At 34.9% G+C, this 15653-nt stretch overlaps 1 protein-coding gene across 3 annotated transcripts; it reads right to left on the minus strand.

Annotated features, from left to right (window-relative positions):
• Nucleotides 1–1395: 1395 nt before the first annotated feature.
• LOC116202227 (MADS-box protein SOC1-like) lies at nucleotides 1396–10065 on the minus strand. Of its 3 annotated transcripts, none has more exons than XM_031533684.1 (8): nucleotides 9831–10065; nucleotides 8941–9147; nucleotides 3961–4045; nucleotides 3327–3388; nucleotides 3117–3216; nucleotides 2957–2998; nucleotides 2737–2778; nucleotides 1396–1932 (listed from the first exon to the last, which is right to left on the minus strand). In XM_031533684.1, exons 2-8 carry the CDS (start codon nucleotides 9120–9122, stop codon nucleotides 1792–1794), a joined length of 654 nt encoding a protein of 217 aa, XP_031389544.1. In that variant the 5' UTR covers nucleotides 9123–9147; nucleotides 9831–10065; the 3' UTR covers nucleotides 1396–1791. The 3 variants fall into 3 exon arrangements, with proteins under 3 accessions (XP_031389544.1, XP_031389545.1, XP_031389546.1); XM_031533685.1 differs by having other exon boundaries at nucleotides 8941–9144; nucleotides 9831–10045; XM_031533686.1 differs by lacking the exon at nucleotides 9831–10065 and adding an exon at nucleotides 9561–9678 and having other exon boundaries at nucleotides 8941–9144.
• Nucleotides 10066–15653: the final 5588 nt, after the last annotated feature.

The raw sequence follows: 15653 nt of genomic DNA on the forward strand, positions 1-15653 counted from the left end.
TTAGATTTGGATTTTTTCGAGTTTTTTCCTTATACCCCTACCAATTATTGATTTCGTCGCTCTATGCTTCTTTTTTTATTTGGTTCCCTTTCTGATATTTCAGCTTTTATTTCAGATTTTTTTCCCTCAACTTTTAATGATCGAAAATTAAAAATAGTATACAAAAGTGCCATGTCATCGCAATGAACTCATGTCGCTCAATTAGCAACATATCAATACAAAAAAGGGTGGTTAGTATTTTTTTTTTTAAATCCTGAAATCCGGAAGTCCAATTGGGTATCGACTAATCCAATCGAGCCGGATCGACCTAGTAAGAGACAAAACTCTCCCAGCGTGAATTTTATGTATTCATAAAGATTCGAACTCGAGACCTTACTTAAGCAGAATAATGATCTATGTCGCTCAATTAGCAACATATCAATACAAATGAAGGTGTTTTTTTTTCTCAGTGTGAACCATGGTATTTGGAAGTCTAATTGGGTCCCCACAAATTCAGTCGAGCCGGGTCGGCCCATTAAGAGGTAAAACTCTCACAATGTGAATTTTTTGCATTTCACAAGGACTCGAACTAGAGACTTGCTTAAGTAGAACAAGTGCCGAACCGCTCGAACCAATCCACGTTAGTAAAATTAGTTAGTATTTTAATTTGAAAGAAGGTATTACTATTCTTACGATACTATAGGAATATCTATAAATTAAAAAAATAATTTAAAAAAAGGAATAGGGCTGGCAAAATGGGCTGGCTCGGAGATTTTCGATCAAGCCGGCCCGACCCAAAATAATGCTGGGCCATGAAACTCAGGCCCAAGCCCGACCCTTCAAAATTAACGAGTGGGCAAGCTTGGCTTGTTGGTGCGAAATTGCAATTAATATATTCAAGTCTTGAGAAATAATAATTATACAAAGGCCTAAACATGGCCCAATCACCACGAAAGAACACATTCAAACTCAAGAAGTCCAAGTCCAAAACATGTGCGAGATTTTATTGCCAGTTGTGGCATTGTAGGATTCAACTTGTACAAATATATATATTTATATATATAATAAACGGGCTTTTGGGCCAGCCCGGGCCCAAATCATTTTAGGTCAAGATTTGCTGGGCCGGGCCGGGAGAATTTTTGCCAGCCCTAAATAGGAAAGGTATGTGAAATTTACTATGTTAATAATGAACAGTCTTATATTTTACATCCCCCATGAAAGCTCGTATATCACCTTCTTCATTGGTATCTAACCCGCAATCAGATTTCATTTGGAAACTTCACTATCTATCTCTCTTACCGGAATGAAGTCCTTGGATGTATTATAACGGATACGAGAAGAGAAAATAAATGAGCATCGTATTCTACCAAAAAAAATTCCACCAAAATTTCTATATGCAAATTTGGGACGACCACATACAAAAATATTGATCCTTGGTATTGAATATTTTAATTACTAAAAGGCATTGCAGTCCATTTGAGCGAATAATTACATAAACAGCAAATTCCAACCCCTCCTTTCCCCATAACATAAACGAAACTTATCCAGCTAATCAAATTACAAACGAGCCATACCCTATAAATATTTGATTTTGACCCCATTTGTGATTATTTCTTCAGTAGTCAAACCTTGCCATTTTTTTCTGGTCAAACAACGAAATTTAAATAATAATAATATATATATAAAAAAGTAGTTAAGTGAAAAGGACGAAGAGGACCCTATTGCGGCCGATTTAATTAGCAGTAATTGCATGATCTAATATGAGGCCCCGTACCCCAAAAGGACCCTCAAGTAGATGATGGCCGTTGCCATTTACCTCCCCGGAGGCGGCCCGATGAAGAGCTGTGTCTCTACGTCTTCTGAGGTGACTCCGCTGCTACTCTCCCTCAGCGACGACGAGCTGTTCCACCCGAACAGCTCCTTGGCTGCTTCTTGCTGCGGCTGAACTCCGCACTGCCAAATAATAAGTACAGAAGTCAGATTTAGTGGAAAGGCTAACCAATGAACTGGGTCGATGTTAGGCTGAAAGGATGGCAGAGACAGTCCAGCAAGTCATTTAAAAGTTGAAACCATCTATTTGGAGCTGAAATCAAGCACCCGAAACTGCTCCGTCGACGAATGTGACACAAAAGCTAAAACCTTCTAATGCACAAAAAAAAAAAAAAACCTCTTAACAGCTAGAACCATAGTATGTACTCTACATAATACTTATTAGGGTATCTATCCAACAATTCAGAAGAAACCTTTTATGAAATATATATCATTAATACAGGGTACGAGAAACGTCGGCTCTATGTATCTGCCCTTGAAATTTACAAATCATGCCTTAAGTCACCACCCAGAATCTCAACTATCTATGTTTAGTCCAAGCAGTTCACAAGCTCGATCGAGTCCACAAATTTGTTTGGAAAATCCACCCCAAAGTATTTGTTATGGGTTAATCCCGATAATATTCTTATCAAACATAGATGTGGGAAAAAGAACATATTATTCCATGTACTATTGAAGAATATATGCAGCAAATTAGAATTTTGAAGTACCACTAATAAATTCTCTTGTTTTTACAAAATCTGAGTTCTGATCACTAGTCTCCAAAAGCTTGAGCAGCTATAGTCCATTTTGATCACACTAAAGACTACGATGATTCGGATGAATTGGTATAAGTTCCAAGAGATACATATCAAACAAGCATATATAATCACATGGAGTGTAGAATTTCTGTTCGCTATACTAATTGAGTGATAGACAAAGGCTTACCTTGTCACATAACATTGCATTCTCGGCGGTTAGAACCATTTCCTGAACTCGAAAGCAAATGATATCATCAGCCTTCGGGAGTAGAACTTATGTCGAGCATACATACATATATATGTACGTACGTATGCATGTTTATGTATTTAACTTTCTCAGCATCAGAAAGGAACTTATAAGAATAAATCTCAAAATACAAAGCAAAGACTAGCGAGCAAAGCTTTACCTTTTCTTTTAGTTCCTCAATCTGCTCCTTAAACACCTGAGTCTGAAGCAATTAGGAGGAAGACATAAAAGTTTTAGCAAAACTTATTTGTTGAACCTAACCTTAAAAGGTGGTGTCAAATTTGCTCATCTGCTTTAAGTGAAAGAAAAGAAATTATTGCCTTTCGTGCTCGGATATTGCTGACGCTCATTTCCAGCTGTTGTTCGATTTGTTGGAGTTCTTCAATGGAGCAATCACCCAGACCTCCTCCTAGTAATTTCCTGAAATCAAAGCAATTATGGAGATTTTAGCCTTGATGAACTTTGTTTATAAGGATATCCATGCGAGGAATATTTATTTCAACGGAAAGTATCGATCTATTAGAACAAACCTTTTTGAAGCCTCAAGGAGCTCTATCTTGGTCATTAGATCTGCAGTTTCTTGCTTGTATAGCTGCCAGTTAGATTAAACGTCAACAATTGTCACATATAATTTACAGCTGTAAGGCCAGGTTATTGTACATTCACTTTCTGTATGTTCATTCGTAGCAAACATGACCTTGGAACATATTTAGGGAATTGATTATAAGGAATGTATCTATGTATTTCATTTCTGGAAAAGCAAAAGGAGAAATTCATTCAGATTCAAAGTACACAAAAGCAAACGGAGAGATTCTTTCAGATTCGATGTAAAGGGATATCAAAGTTCGACATAATACCAGAGCAGTAAGGGGCCAGCCCAGGTCGATAAGATTTCACGTCTAACTTTCTAACTAGAAGAGATATCCATGTCAGTTTTCAATAATCATGTGCTAGCCATGTCACGGAATATTCACAGATAACCAATAAACAAGTCATATAAAGAAATGCGACAGCCTTCTTAGATTATGAAAAACAAATATCACGCCAATAATCAGATTTAACCTATATTGCATCAAACAAGGATACTGATAGGTACACACATTGATTAGTGATTTAAGCTGAAGAAGGCAGAAGAACAAAAAACAACAAATGATGAAACGAAACCTGAATTTCATGTTCGGTTGATCTCTTCTCTTCCTTTCGCTTGTCTTTCGTGTGCTTCATGTAGCGCTCTATTGTATCCTGCACGCTGGAGATTTCATGTCCCCAAAAAATCGTAACAGATTAACGCATAGTTTTGAATTAGTAATGAACTACGTAGCAAAAAGAAAAAGCATGCACCGCCATTTTTTTTTCCCCTTTTGTGGGTCATATATATCCAATTACACAATATTAGCAGCTAAATTGTATGTCTATAATAAGTAGAGACCTTCTCCAATTAAATCTTCTAGCTATATATATGAAGTAATGATATATGTTCATTGTTCATAACTCGTAGATCATGGAATTAATAATTATAGGCCTGCTGTTGATAGAAACATAGATAATAATACATACATATAAATACACACACACACACACACACAAGACAGGATCAGCTGCAATTTGAAAAACAATAACCTAAGTTTTCAACTAAACATAACTGAGAACCCATTATGTTGTTTATATTATTTATAATTCATTATTTATCCACATATGATACTGAGAGGATCATATATTTTTTATGTCTAAACTTAAATATTAGTAGATCAGATTTCATATATTGGCTAAGTAAAAGCTCGAGTGTCAGTCTACTGATGCTTAGTTAACTTAGTTTACAGTACCAAAGGTTCAATATTGAAGTTATGGAACTTTCAAATAAATTACCTGAATTATTTAAAATTAATTACTTGATCTATATTTAGAATTAATTACTTGATCTCAAGTAATTACTTACATTTTACATAATTGACATGAATTATATGTACTATTTTGCCAGGAATTATAAGTAATTCATGTGGAACTTTTTCAAAAGGACAGGTAGGCGTCATCTATAAATTAGTCGATAGATAGAGGTATCATGTTCACATTTTGAACAATTGTATCATAGAAATTTCACTTCAGTTTTTATATTTCATGAACAATATCATATATATCTGGTTCTCCATTAATGCAGGAAGGGAGAAATAAATGAAAAATCTTGTTAGTGGCCCAGCCGAAAAAGCGATCATGCGTAAGTTCTTGCAATATTCTTTGAGTAGTATATATCTTGATAGACTAAGTAAATAATTTACATATTTTAATTTTAATTATATATATAATATAAGCTTCAAGAGATATACAGTGTAATTATAATCTCTCTTTTTGTCTTTATCCTTTTTGTGCGGAGCATGTTAGTAGCAAACTACCATAGAACAATCCATTCGAATATCTACTACTAATTTAGAAAGAATATTGGGGCCAATTGTCAAGTTCCTTTTTTCTCCTCCCCCCCCCATGTCAAGCAATTTTGCAGAGTTAACTCCGAATACAATTGTATCATTTAATTCTCAAAATAGTATTCAATCAAATAGAGTGTAGCGCAGTGGCGCATACCCTCACATGGTAACCGAGAAGTTCCAATTTCGATACTCATGGTAGGATTATCCGTACCTCTTTATTAATTATTTAGGATTTTTATTTCTTTGTACTAGACCCATGAGACTCCCTTATAACCGGAAGATAGTTTTCATAATTAATAATGTTATATTTCACTTTCTTAAGAAAAAAATGACTAAATTAATTCTATAGAAAAAAAAATATTTCTTCCTCAAATATAACAAGGAGAGAAAAAAAACTGTTTTTCCATTTATATAAATATTTTCCTTTAAAACGAGTTCTTAATTATTGTTTAACTCACTTACTCGCTACTTTTAGCATCTAATACTAATTATAAGTTGTGAAGAGGGGTTCAAGTTTATTAAGCCATGATTATGATTGATACAACTTACAAGTACTCAATTATATAATTGTGGAAAGAAAATGGGTCGATGCCCAAAAAAGTAAAGAAAAATGCTAGACAACACACAAAAGTGGGGTATGGGACTCCAAAAATGACTCCCACTGGCATGAGACTAATTCCATTAGCAGGAGGATCCATATACGACGTGCAATATCGAGAGGTTGATCAAACACCCAGTTAGCAAGTTAGTCTGCGCAATAATTGCCCTGAAGCATATATTTGTCTATATAAGCAAAATTACATTGAGTGCACTTTAGATTCACAGCTCATCAAATGTAAATGCTCTCCTTTTACATAATTAGCAGAGGACATTAACTTTTACTTGAACATACTTTCCGAGCAGTGACAAATTTATCAGTACATGTTGTCAGCTTCACAAAAATTTTCATAAAATGAGAATCGGCATGACAGAGTTTAAATAGTGCGACTCTAATCTCCTTATGCATACTGTGTTATGGTTTTAAGACTAATAGAGAGCTAAAACTAATGAATATAGTGAACTCTAATATACATATAGTAGGTTTTTAGACCCGTGCATTGCATGGACTCTATAAATAAAAATTTATGATAGAAAATTTCATTCATTTATAATATAAGAAATTAAATTTAATAATATTTATTAATGTATATTTTATAGTTACAAGCGTACATAACATAAAAAATCTTTTTATACTTATATAAATTTTAATATAGTAAGAAAATACTTAATTTATTCAAGATTTTTCACTATTTTCACATTTACATAATATTAATAAATTATATTTATGTTGTATGTATGTGAGGATATTAATGTTCTTAAAAATATACCATATGAATTCTTTTAAATCCTATATGATGAATATATAAATTGTATTATAATAAGAAACAAATACTTAACTCCTAATTACCAAAAAAATGTATATATATTTTCAGAACATATATATTTGTTTTATAATTTATTTATTTGATAAATATTTCGTTAATGTGAACTAATTGTATATATTTAATTTAATACACTGGTATTCAAATTTATATGTATATATAGACTTGCATATGTTATATAATCATATTAACTAGCAAGAGAATTGAACGGCAATGACCCTTTTGATGAGACATTTCAGCTGATAAGAATCATAGCGTTCCATTACTTGAGACATAAAGAGCTTACTGATGATTAGTTCTGATTAAACCTAATTAGTGATGAGACAGATGTTTTTTCAAGAGGGAAAATTGTCCGATCCAATTGTACGGATAAATTAAGCAAAAGTTCATTAAGGAATTCCCTTTGATCGCAAATCAAATCTTTCTGTAGCATTTGTTATCAAATGTATAGCTACAATAAAAAACTTTTCGAGTTTTTTTCTGCGTAAAAATGCTTTTTTCTTTTTCCAAAAGAAAGATTTTACGGAAAATGGTATGAGAATTGTGGAACATTTGCACGTCCTTAACCTGTAGTAACACAGACACGAGACTGAGCAAACCCTAGGAAAGCAGAAAATTAATCAAAAAGGGAAAAAGAATTATTCAGAAAATGTTGAGACATACCAAAAATAGTTGTACCCCATGATGGGTTTCTCAAAGGCAAACATATTTATGGAGTACGAAAGTATCGGGAGAATCATAAAAAGCTGATATATACAGCATGTAAATTATCAAATATATATAGCCTTCAGAAATGAAGTACAGCATATATAGCCTTTGAGAGAGAGAACTTCGATTAGCGAAACAACCAGAAATTGAAAAAGGATAAAAACTTGTGTCCTTCCTGACTGCTTATTTAATTAATTTTTGAATTATTAGTACCTGAGCCATCAATTAGGGAATCTACTGCAAGTTTCATTTTTACATATCCATTAATGTGGAATTAATTGAGCCATTGTACTAAGGTTTTGGACCTTCTTTATTACCGAAAGAAAGAAAAGAAAAAAACTAAACCTAATTGAGCCATCTCAAGTTGAGAATTTATGCAGGTGACAATTTGTCACAATCAATACTTTATTTTAAAAGGCGTAGAGTAGTACTTCTATTCAAATGCGCATTATTTTGCATGGTATTTTTATTCAATGATGAATTTTCTAACTATTACACGAAATACTAAGCATTTGAATAGAAGTACCATATATACCTTTCAAAAGTTATCACGGTAACAAAATATCATCTTATGAATTCCCAACTATAAACTTAATTGAGCTGATTTATATTATTGTATCCAATCCATTGATTCTTCTTGACAATATTGTGTCGCCGAATGAGATCTTGAAATGACAAGTTAGTTGAATGGACGCTCAGGTAAATATTTTCATTTTGTCCTATCAATCTAGAGGAAAAGCATGATCGCAAATGGGCAAGCTTTTGTATGCACAGTGGTCTCCAATCTATCCTCTCGACTTCTGTGGCGGGAGATGGAGATGTGATTTGGCCCGCTTGTTCTACCCTTTCAGTTTACATATTTAAGGGGAAAAAAAAAGGATCACAATCAACAAATATTATATAGATACATTTAGGACTTAAATCGTAAAAGTTATAATTATATACACTTTTTCTCTTTTTCACGTGTGGATTTTACTAAATCTATGGGTCTGGCTAATGAAGACCTAGGCAGGCTGTATAGACAGCGGTATATATCCATAAGCAGGCAGATTTTTAAAGAATCGACATTCATTTATTTATATTGGAAACATTATTTGAAGAAGAAAACTGATGAATGTCTATTTTATCATTTATTTAATAAAGAAATCATGATATACATACTTATATATCGTCCACAAGGCGAGTGCATATGACCCTAAAAAAACCCAACAGGAGAGGACAGTTCTGGGAAAGCTTGAAATATATTATGGTGAAAGAAGGTACGAATAAAACCTGACAAAATCTTAGATTAATATCCTTTTCTTTCTTTCTTTCTTCCTCAGGAGAAGTGCTCATTATTGTTTTAACCCTAATGTGCAGAAGGCAATAATCTGCCCGCCAAAAATTTCTTTTTAGTCCATCATTTTTCCAAAATAATTTCACACAAGCAAATGATCATGACGGCCTCAGTTAGTGTGGTTGCGGGGCAAATTACCCACAAGATTATAGGAAATAATAAATTATGAGAAATAATTACGCTTTCTCTGAGTGTAATTGTTTTCTAATTAGCCTTACCGTAAAAAAAAAAAAATTGTTTTCTAATTAGATCAATTTACCTGGAACTAGCGAATTCATAGAGCTTCCCTCTGGGAGAGAAGATCACGAGGGCCACCTCAGCATCACAGAGCACGGACAGCTCGAACGCCTTCTTCAGGAGACCGTTGCGCCGCTTCGAGAACGTTACCTGCCTGCTCGTCGCATTCTCGATGCGCCTCATCTGGGTCTTCCCCCTCACCATCTCTCCGTTCTGCTAGCTCTCTCTACTAGATAGAAAGTACCAGTAATTGTTGATCGATTAGTAATTACTAGATATTTCCGACACATCAGTACGCAACGTCGGCACATGGGTTTGATTTGGCGTAAAGGAAAAACGAGGAGATGCGATTCCTAAGGGCCTAAGGAGGGAGGAATGATGAAAAAAGCCAAAAAAAAATTATTGATCACCAAACCGAAAATATCAGAAGAAAAAAAACTACCTACTTAGAGAAAATTAACATGGAATAAGTACCAAAAAAATGAATTTAGAATCAATTTCTTCTAATTAGGAGAACAAGTAAATAACTCCGCAAAAATCAGAAACTTTACTCCTAATTCGCGTAAAATGAAAATAGATCTCCGATTCTCCGGCTCGATCGAACCCTCGAGAGACTTTCACCAGGGACAATCAAGACCTTACCAAGTTTACCTAAGAAAGAGCCCAGGAGCTGAAGGATCCTGTCCTCTTTGTTTCTTTTAGTCTTATGTAGGAAATGAAAATCTCTTCAAGGGATTTATGAAGAAAGGGGAGGGGGGGGGGGGGGGTGGGGGGAGAAAGAGAGAGAGAGAGAACTGATACTACAGATTCAAGAAGAAAGGTTTTCCCATCATAAAGGGAAGGGGTTAAGGAGCAAGGAGATTCCAAGAACTAAGCCAAAAATGAACAAGTAAAGAGAGTCATGAAACTTACCAAAAATAAGCCAAAAAAAGAGAAGAACCCAACCTAGAAGGAAGGAAGGAAGGAAAGGCCTTTTATGAGGATTGGAAGGGGAGGGGAGCTGAGAGTCCTAAAGAAGGCAAAGGATCAAAGCAAAATCTTTAAGGGCGACAAGTAATATGAGGAGGAGGTGGAAGAAGAAGAAGAGGAGGAGGAGGAGGAGTGGTGATTTTTCTTTTAAATTTCATTTTTTGTGTTTATGGTGTGACTGAAAAGATGTATTCTAAATATTTTTGCTTTTTGGAATAGGAACTTTTTCTTCTTTCCTTATTAATACATATCCTCTATTTCTCAAGTAGCAGAAGAACCAACCCCAAAGAAGAAACCATTGGTAAATATCTCTTGTCTTTCTTTGTTTTTTTTTTTCTTGGGTAATATGAATCCTTATATATATGTATATAATAATGACAATAATAGTAAAAGAACAAAGAGCAATGATGAATAATAGTTTAGTCAGGGGAGAGATTGTGAGGTTGAGGTCTGGGTGAAAAGATAACCTCATCCCCTTGCTTGTTTTGGTAGTTCCACAATGCATCGCCCCCCACTGAGGAATTTTACATGGAAAAACCAATAAAGGGGAAGGGTACATGGAAAAGTCTTGTTCTCCTCACCCAGACACACTCTCTCTATCTCCCTCTGTGAGGGGAGATATAATAATAATAATATGCTATTAAATGGATATTTTTTCTACCGATGAGAATTGATTTAAGTGATTCAACGCTTATTTCGTTTAAGAAATGTTTCGAATTCGAGTTCTTCTGAATACAGAAAATTTATGCTGAGAGAGCTTTATCTCTGAGTGAATCGATCTGACTCGACTGGATTAATCGAGACCTAATTAAGTTTTTAAATACCGAGATTTACAATGAAATTTTTTTTATTCTTTCTTATTTTATTGTTCGCTCGTTGATTACTTGGAAGTTGGAAATTTTAAATGGAGACTCTACATTATGAGAAAGAAGGTGTAATAAAATAGCGCACGCGAGAATCAAGAGATTTGAGATTTAATTCTCGAGATATGATTAATTGTGTCATTTTATTAGTTATTGTGATATGATTTTTATTTTATTATACTAAATTCTTTAACTTTTTTTTCATAATAGAAAAAGGACACTATACTATTATCTATTCATTTGAAAAAGCAACGAACTATGATCTCTTTTCTTTCTCTTTCGGTGAATCCTATGGTCTCCATTTTGTAATGCCACAATTGGCTGACCTACACTAATGGCCTTCCTAGTGTTGGCGTTTGGACCAACCACATCATAAATTTACTATGTCGTCCCTCGATTGTAGTCTTGATTCTACCGATATTTCATGTCCTACATAGATCATGCTTAATTGCTTGGTTAATCTTTTTGCACTTAAGTTGATGAATGGTATATCGATTACCGTTCATTCCCCTTTTTCTGATTAGATAATTGGAGTCATATATACACAAAATGACCATACGACACAACAACCAGCATCTATACTGTAGCCGCATGTATTCTTGGCCAGAACTGAAGGTTTAGACTCTTCGTAATTGAGACATTTCAAGTTCTAATTTTACTGTAATTTGAACTTAATTATATTGATGAAAATTTTTATATCGATATAAATCTTTTAGATATGTACATACATATGTATACTTGCAATGAACATCATGTCCTACATAAAAAAAAAACGTCAAATGGGAAATGGTCTCCCATGAAGAATCATTTAATGTCAACAAGAAAAAGATTCGTTCCTGGGAAATTATTTCAAGTGGCTTTACAATTTTTGTGGGTAATATAATATGGCAAAAATGGAAAGAGTGAGAGAGAGAGAGAGAGAGAGGTGTGGTGTGGAGAGAGAGGAGAGGGAGAGTCTGTGCATGTTGGAAACACGTCAACATCGTCCGTACAATTAACGTACGGAATGGACCAATCAGGAGCCGAAAACGCGATGAGTTTGGTTTAATTGCCTTTTTGTCAAAACCAGACGGACCACTCCGCTCCTCCTCGTTGGGGCCCCTACCTTTCTCTCTCCTCTCCTCGTTGGCTGTCCCGCTCTTTTTTTTTTTCATCTTTATTATACAAGATATCATAAAAAAAATTAGTGAATTAAAGTATTATAGGGCGTATTTGATTTTAGAATAGGATTGGGTATTTACTTTACTCAATTTTTGAAATAAAAATAGACAAAAAGTAATTATTACAAGTGTTGATAAATGTATGGATGTGTGAGAATATATATATATATATGTATATGTAGATGTAAATATAGATGGATAATTTATTATTAAAAAATTAATTATAAAATTGTTGAGAAAAAATATGAGTGAAAAATTATTATTGAATGGAATAAAAAATGAAATAATAATGATTATAATATTGAATTTGGAAAATGATAGAGTTGAGTTGAGTAGAGTAAAAATTTTATTTGGAAAACAAACATCAACATAATTTTTATTTACCTAGATCGGGTCAAATGATTTTGTATTTATTTCCCTTAAACGAAATTTCGAATTCGAGTCTTATAAAATTCACATTGGTGAGCTTCACTCACTAGTAGACCGACTTGGCTTAAATTTGATAGTTATGGTTAATTTGGCTTCTGAATATTTGGTACACCCAAAAAGTACCATATTTTTATTTCGATTATACTGGAGGGTCGTAGATTTAGTATAAGTAAAGAGAAAATGTAATAAAGCGGCATAAATAATTGAATCAAGAACTTGTATACCATGCGAGAATATGTACCATTATATCATAATTTTATTTTGAAAAAGACATTTTGGTATATATATATTGGCGATGCTTGACGTTATTTTGAATTCAATTATTGTGACTAATGATTACTTATTAAATAAAAAGACTTTCAGCATTTATCCTCCGTTTGAGTTGAGGGAGGTGCTATACAATTTTTCATCCTTTCATCTTCCTTTCCTTCCATTTCTCTTGTATTGAAACAAGCTTTTCAAAACATAACTTTTGAAGAATGGATATAAATTTTTATGACAATGTCCAGATATCAAAGAGCTTCCAAAAGTTCTGGGAGATGAATCGACTTTAATTGACCAATTTCTGAATGTTTTATGTATGATTGCATCAAACACCCCAAATTTCTTAGTGCTTAGTGAAGTGAAATGCAGGTCCGTTAATTGGCTGGGATAATATTAAAGGCCATGCAGCCAAAGGTTAAAATATATATAATATACCAGCTAGAATTGAGAGTTGGGATTAGGAACTCTCCAAGCCATTAAGCCCGGTGATAAAAAGGAAAACAAAAATCAATCAAACCCATTGAAAAATAATTGTCGATTTTTAAAATTGTTAAGTGTATGCAGCCGGAAGTTTGAATTATTGATACTTTATATAGATGATAGATTGATACTTAAGATAAAGAAGAAAGTAAAATTAAATAAACTTTTGTAACCACTCAAGAAGAGATTGCGAAAACTGGGTCCACTCGCAGTATCAAAATTTTATAATTATTCTCCATATGTTAATTTTAATCAAGAAAAAGGTATAAAAGACTTTAAAGTCTCGCATTGACCATATGGGTGATGAGAATTTAAGTCACCTCAGATTTACGATACAATGTACCATGCATTGGTCCTACCACGTTTATAATGTTGAATAACACGAACAAGAAGTCCATGTGAACAATGGTTCCCACATCAACGGTTCTCGTATTCCCGGAATTTCTCATAATATCATAGCACAAATTTGAAATATTATTTCTCATAATTTCTCATAACCGCCGAATTCTGGTGCCCTAGTGGTTAGTGCTTAGGTCAATTGTTATTGTGACAATGCAGAAAACAAGCTCAAAATCGAGAATCTAATACGAGCAAGCCTAGAAACAAAATAGAGTAGAGAAATGGGAGAGAATTAAGAGATCGGAGATTTACGTGGTAAAATCTGAAGCAAAAAATATTCATGGTACAGAGAAGGAGAAATTCACTATGAAGGATTGGAGATTACATGTACAAACAAAATCAAGACTCGAAGAATGCCCGAAAGTCAATTGCAAAAACCCTAACTTTTCCTCTCTTCCTCTCGCTCTCTTCCAATGTGCTTTCAAGTGGTTCTAAGTGTCTTACATACAAGAGAATGACAGAAAATATCTAGGGGACTAAACAGAGTTACAGGGAAATAAACCGAATTCGAATCGGCCAAAAATGGGCTTCATATCACGCAACAAATGCAATGTGCCACGGCACAATGTACTAAGCTGCATTGATGGGTGTTGCCGCAGCACATAAGTACTTTGCCGTGGCACCTTTCACTGAGCCATCCCAGGGAGCTCTTGCAGAGGCACGATGCACCGTTGCTGCGGCATATTGCTCCTAAGCCCCCTCTCCCTCATCTTCGGTCGATTCCATCCCCCTTAGTCGAGTTCTTCGAGTCCCCCAAGTCTTCCGAGGTCGAAATGCGAGGCATAACTCCGCAATTGCCTTAACGTCTACTTAGTAATACAAAAAGTTGCCTCGATTGTCCTAAATTCGAATCACTTTCCATGCAATCGCAAATCTCCTATAGGAAAATCTATAAAGATGTGCACCCAAACTTACCGGTGCTCATGTCAACCGATCCCGATATGACCGCTAGCATATTTGTGGTGAGTTGCATCATGTAAGAATAGTGATGTCAGGACACAAGCATAGGAGCCTTGGGTTATTTTTTGGGGGGGGGAAAAAAACCAAATTAAATATATTTGATGCTGATTTGTTTATTTTATTTTATTCTAAATAGTACAGATTTTTCGAAAGCAACGAAAAGAAAAAAGAAAAAAAAAAACTGAATTGGGACGGGCGGAGGGAACTTCTTTTAGCATGTGTGGTGCCGACACTTGTCAGGGGGCGAAAGTGTGAATTGTATATAAATATCTTTTGCGAGTGACCAATGAATAATGTCAATTTTTTTATTATGTGTGGTATCCGTTTGGCTAAATTAAGGTTTTGCTTTTGGGAATTCCACCCCATCCCCAAACCTGTTGGGGTCAGACCCAAACAGGTTCGGTTCGGTGTGTGACGAGGAGGCCGGGGGGTGGGGACCACCACGAGTGGTGGTCCCGGTCCTTCCACTGCTCCCTTAATTAATTATATTCACTTAAAAAAGAAAAGATTAAAAAAAAAAAGAGAATAATTATCGTACAATATTTAACCGTACGATGCAATTTGAATATAGGTGGGTGTGCCAGCCGATGCTTTTCCATTTCCTCCGATTGTTATCTCTTCCACAATTCCATTTTTCTCGTGCAATTTATTATCTGTTTTGGGGCAAAAGGAAAAAGTTATCGTTTGACTCGACGAATGATCGCTTAAGCAGTTCTAACCATTGGATCGGCTGGGTTGATCTCTGCCGTCCATAATGACAACCTGTGGAACCAGTTCCCTTTCTTTTTTTCTAATTTTGCTTTTGTACCCTTCGAGGAGTCGATCCAAAGCCAATCTCTCTGATCTCTTGACCCCATGAAGAGTTTTTCGTGGCCATGCCACCACTGATCCTCAATTTTCTGATCCCTAAATGATCAGAAGTTCGCAGACAACCTTCTCGACAAACCTCGTTGATCTACCGTTAAGATAGAGACGTGTACTCCAACCAAGTCATCGACAAGTTCAATGTCTACTCTGATCAGATCGGCAGTTCCCCTATGCCCATATCAAGGTCCCTCTCAAGCTAAGCCCCAAGCACTGGGACGGTCATATAGGCCGAACCCGATGACAGCTGCTGTGCCGCTCATGGCACCAACAGCCACGTCTACGACATGAAGAAGAGTCTCAACCGGACACCCTATTTTTCGAACAACATAAGAACCATATTTACA

The sequence above is a fragment of the Punica granatum genome, chromosome 4, assembly GCF_007655135.1.
Source record: "Punica granatum isolate Tunisia-2019 chromosome 4, ASM765513v2, whole genome shotgun sequence".
NCBI lineage: Eukaryota > Viridiplantae > Streptophyta > Magnoliopsida > Myrtales > Lythraceae > Punica > Punica granatum.